The following is a 4744-nucleotide window of genomic DNA, read 5'->3' as shown; positions in this document are numbered from 1 at the left end:
ATTTCATACACACAGTATGAACTTTTCCATTTATGTATATTTTATTCACTTTTATGCCCCTTTCATACATAGTATCTAGCAGAGTACATTACACGTACTTGTTAATAAGTATTTGAATAAATTAATAAAAGTATTAAAGGGTACTAGAATTTCAGGGTCATTACTCTCTTCTCAAGCTCACACAACCGATTAACTTTTAAGCTTGAGAGTATAACAAATTCTATGGATTCCCTGATTTAAAAAATTTTTTAACATACTTTACCCCACAAATATGTACAAGTAAATGTTAAAATATTTTTAATTTAAAAAACGTTTTTATCACTTAAACTGTACTCATAACAGAGTTAATGCACAGGTTTTGGAATCAGACAGAACTAGGCATGAATTCCAGCACTGCTACTCACGAGCCGTGTGATCTGAAGTATCAGAGGTCTGGGGAAGTTACTTAATCACTCTAAGCCTCAGTTTTCTTATCTGAGTTTGGGTGAGCATTAAATTACATAACAGGGGGCTCCGGGCCAGGGGCGGCGGCGCCATCTTGTGACCGGGACCGGTGGGGAGGCCGGGGAGGGGGCCCTGGGGGGCGCAGGGGACTACGGGAATGGCTTGGAGTCTGAGGAACTGGAGCCTGGGGAGCTGTTGCTGGAGCCCGAGCCGGAGCCCGAGCCCGAAGAGGAGCCGCCCCGGCCCCGCGCCCCCCCCTCCGGGAGCTCCGGGCCCTGGGCCTGGCTCGGGAGCCCCCGGCAGCCAGGAGGAGGAGGAGGAGCCGGGACTGGTCGAGGGTGACCCGGGGGACGGCGCCATTGAAGACCCGGAGCTGGAAGCGATCAAAGCTCGAGTCAGGGAGATGGAGGAAGAAGCTGAGAAGCTAAAGGAGTTACAGAACGAAGTAGAGAAGCAGATGAATATGAGTCCACCTCCAGGCAATGCTGGCCCAGTGATCATGTCCATTGAGGAGAAGATGGAGGCTGATGCCCGATCCATCTATGTTGGCAATGTGGACTATGGTGCAACGGCAGAAGAGCTGGAAGCTCACTTTCATGGCTGTGGTTCAGTCAATCGTGTTACTATACTCTGTGACAAATTCAGTGGCCATCCCAAAGGATTTGCATATATAGAATTCTCAGGCAAAGAATCGGTGAGGACTTCCCTGGCCTTAGATGAATCCCTATTTAGAGGAAGACAAATCAAGGTGATCCCAAAACGAACCAACAGACCAGGCATCAGCACAACAGACAGGGGTTTCCCACGAGCCCGCTGCCGTGCCAGGACCACCAACTACAACAGTTCGCGTTCTCGATTCTACAGTGGTTTTAACAGCAGGCCCCGGAGTCGCGTCTACAGGGGCCGGGCTAGAGCGACATCATGGTATTCCCCTTACTAAAAAAAGTGTGTATTAGGAGGAGAGAGAGGAAAAAAAGAGGAAAGAAGGGGGGAAAAAAGAATTTTAAAAAAAAAGAAAGAAAAACAGAAGATGACCTTGATGGAAAAAAAATATTTAAAAAAAAAAAAAAAGATACACTGTGGAAGGGGGGAGAATACTATAACTAACTGCTGAGGAGGGACCTGCTTTGGGGAGTAGGGGAAGGCCCAGGGAGTGGGGCAGGGGGCTGCTCTTTCACTCTGGGGATTCGCCATGGACACGTCTCAACTGCACAAGCTGCTCCCCATGTTTCCCTGCCCCACTTCACCCCTTTGGAGGCTGCTCAAGTGTAGGTGGGCATCGGTGGTTAAGAGGGTTTTTTTTACCCAGGGCTCTGGAAGGACACCAAACTGTTCTGCTTGTTACCTTCCCTCCATCTTCTCCCTGCCTTTCACAGTCCCCTCCTGCCTGCTCCTGTCCTGCCAGGTCTACCACCACCCCACCCCTCTTTTCTGGCTCCCTGCCCCTCCAGATTGCCTAGTGATCTATTTTGTTTCCTTTTGTGTTTCTTTTTCTGTTTTGAGTGTCTTTCTTTGCAGGTTTCTGTAGCCGGAAGATCTCCGTTCTGCTCCCAGCGGCTCCAGTGTAAATTCCCCTTCCCCCTGGGGAAATGCACTACCTTGTTTTGGGGGGTTTGGGGTGTTTTTTTGTTTTTCAGTTTTTTGTTTTGTTTTTTTCCTTTGCCTTTTTTTTTCCTTTTATTTGGAGAGAATGGGAGGAAGTGGAAACAGGGAGGTGGGAGGTGGATTTTGTTTATTTTTTTAGCTCATTTCCAGAGGGTGGGAGTTTTTTTTTGATATGTGTCATAAATAAAGTTGTTTTTGAAAATAACATAAATAAATAAATAAATAAATAAATAAATAAATAAATAAATTACATAACAGATGCAAGGCAACTAATGCAATCCAAGGTAAATCAGTGTTTAACAAACTGAGGCTATTGCTATTGTTATTTATTTCTGTTTTCTTTTGAATCATAGCACATCAATACTATTTTCCAGAACTTGTTGCTATTTCTGTGGTATGCTTGCTTCTTTAGCTTCTGTGACATATGCTATTGGAAAACTGACTCAACAATCATTCCCAACCCTCTTCTTTCTTCCCATTTTCCACTATGGGAAGCTAGGGATGGCCATGTGACCCAGTTCTGACCAAGGAGACAGAAGCAGAGCCTTCCCAGGAACATATTTGCTTTCCCTATAGGAGACAGAAGACTGAGGACTGTCTTCCCCACTATCCCTTCTTCCTGACTTAAATGCAGGATACATTCCTTGGAGCTGCAAAAGCATCTTGAGATGATGAGGAAAAGGCCAAAAGAATTGGGGTGCTGCCTCACACTGAACATCTGAACCAATACAAGTAGTCGTTTGACTCCAGACTTCTTGTTATATGAGAAAAGATCCTATTTGTTTTAGCCAACATAAATCAGTTTTTGTTGCTTGCACCAAACACTATCAAAACTGATTTTCAACCTCCTGAAGTAGTTGAGTATATGTAAGAGAACATTATAAAAAGATAAATTAATAATGGCTTCCTTCTTCAAAGACTCTTCAATGCATAAAGTCAAATATCTTATCAAAATTCCATACAGGAGTGGTCCTACAAGTCTAAGAGGGATGCTAATTAAACTAAGCATCATCCTGAAACAAACTAATCTTGAGATAAGAAGCTAGAAGGATCCATTAAGAAAACCTTAATTGTATTTATTGAGTGCCTGCCACCATTCTAGGTGCTGAGGATCAAATGCTGAACTAAGAAACAAAAGTCCTATTCTCGTGGGACTTACATTCCAGTGAAGGAGACACGTGATAAACAAATAAATTCATTTTAGATAGTGATGAGTGGTAACAGGGTAATGGGGTAGAGAATGACTACATGAAAAGTCCTCTCTGAGGAAACTTCGATTTAACCTGGCTGACTGATGAAAGAGAACCAGTCATGCAACAGTTTGGGAGAAGAGCATTCTGAGCAGAGAAAACAGTAAACACAATGGCTATGAGACAGAAGCAAGTGTGATGTATCAGGGGAGCAGAAAGAAGGCCCAGAGTACTTGTGGCATAATGAGTCAGGAAAGAGTGGCAGGAGGTGAGGTCAGAAAGACAGGAGCAGGACCACATTATGGTACTGCTGGCATTGTACCAAATTTAGACTCACAGGAAGTTTTTAGAGATGTCACGCACAGAGAGACCTCATTGTCTGGCAGTAACCACATGCAGTGTGAACAAATATTCATGAGAATATGAAAGATACTCCCTGGTGTATGGGGATGGGTGGGGGGCATGGTGACTTTACACGGGAACTAAAGAGAGTAAGTTAGTGAGCAGGCAGAGGTGAAAACTAAAGATTTTGACCTATTATTGTTACTGCACTCCATCAGTACTCACAGACAGCTGACTGACCCTTACGAAACTTAGGGATACATTGGTAACTAGAGGAGAAAGAACGCCAATATTCTTTTCCTCACTCAGAATCATCTGTTTTCTTGTAAAGTTTCCTCTCTAGGTTCCTGAGAAGCCCCTTCTTGAGATGAGACCAGTTGAAGAACAGAGCACTCCCTCCTCATTACTTCCTAATAATGGTATCCCCATCATTGACTCCAAATTTCCTCCTGTGGGGTTTTTGGAGCATGGTAAAAGCTAGAAGAAATAATTTGGGATCTCTGAAGTAGAAGAGAAACCCATGAAGTCTACAGGGCATGTTTCTTATGTGCTGTGCATCTAGAGATAGTCCTTACATAATTTTGGTTTATTTGGAAACCAATATTGTTAGACAAACCTGGGTAAATAGGTCATTCCTGAGTTGTAATTGCCTCTTGTCTTTAAGATTCCTACAGACAAGGATTATTTGTCTGGCACATAGTAAGCACCAAACATACATTAGGCGAATAAATAATGCTTCCAGAAAATAAAGCCTTACAGGCTTATAAAAATTAAAGATACCACAAAGCAAAATAAAACAGCTATGCACATTAATTTTTTAAAACTCTGTATATTTATAGATATATAGATCTAAAAGAAAAATAACTGTAACATTCATTCATCCAACAAATTCATTTTTAGGATATCCACTATGTAGCATGCACTGTGCTAGAAGCTGCAGATAGAGAAAAAAAAGAGTAAGACAGAACTTTATGGGAAGCAGAGGCCTGTAGTACAGAGTGTAGAAAGAGCTTTTTTGTGTGTGCTCTGATAAAGTAAGCGGGGGGGGGGGCTCAGAGAGTTACTGGTAGAGAGGTCAAGAAAAGCAAAAAATGCTTCCTAGAAGAGCTGAATGTAAGCTGTTTTGTTTTGTCTTGTTTTGTTTGTTTCATTTTGTTTTAGAT

The 4744-nt window shown here is 42.8% G+C and overlaps 1 protein-coding gene across 1 annotated transcript; it reads left to right on the top strand.

Moving 5' to 3' along the window:
• The first annotated feature begins 591 nt into the window (after window positions 1–591).
• Window positions 592–1425, top strand: LOC134384764 (polyadenylate-binding protein 2-like). Its single transcript, XM_063106489.1, has one exon. It carries the CDS (start codon window positions 602–604, stop codon window positions 1382–1384), a length of 783 nt encoding a protein of 260 aa, XP_062962559.1. The 5' UTR covers window positions 592–601; the 3' UTR covers window positions 1385–1425.
• The last annotated feature ends 3319 nt before the right edge of the window (window positions 1426–4744 follow it).

Source organism: Cynocephalus volans, chromosome 8, assembly GCF_027409185.1.
Source record: "Cynocephalus volans isolate mCynVol1 chromosome 8, mCynVol1.pri, whole genome shotgun sequence".
Taxonomy (NCBI): Eukaryota; Metazoa; Chordata; class Mammalia; order Dermoptera; family Cynocephalidae; genus Cynocephalus; species Cynocephalus volans.
This window is presented reverse-complemented; position numbering and strand designations above follow the sequence as displayed.

Excerpts from the sequence above, each read along its gene's own strand:
- LOC134384764 (XM_063106489.1), top strand. The coding sequence starts at position 602 with ATGGCTTGGAGTCTGAGGAACTGGAGCCTGGGGAGCTGTTGCTGGAGC.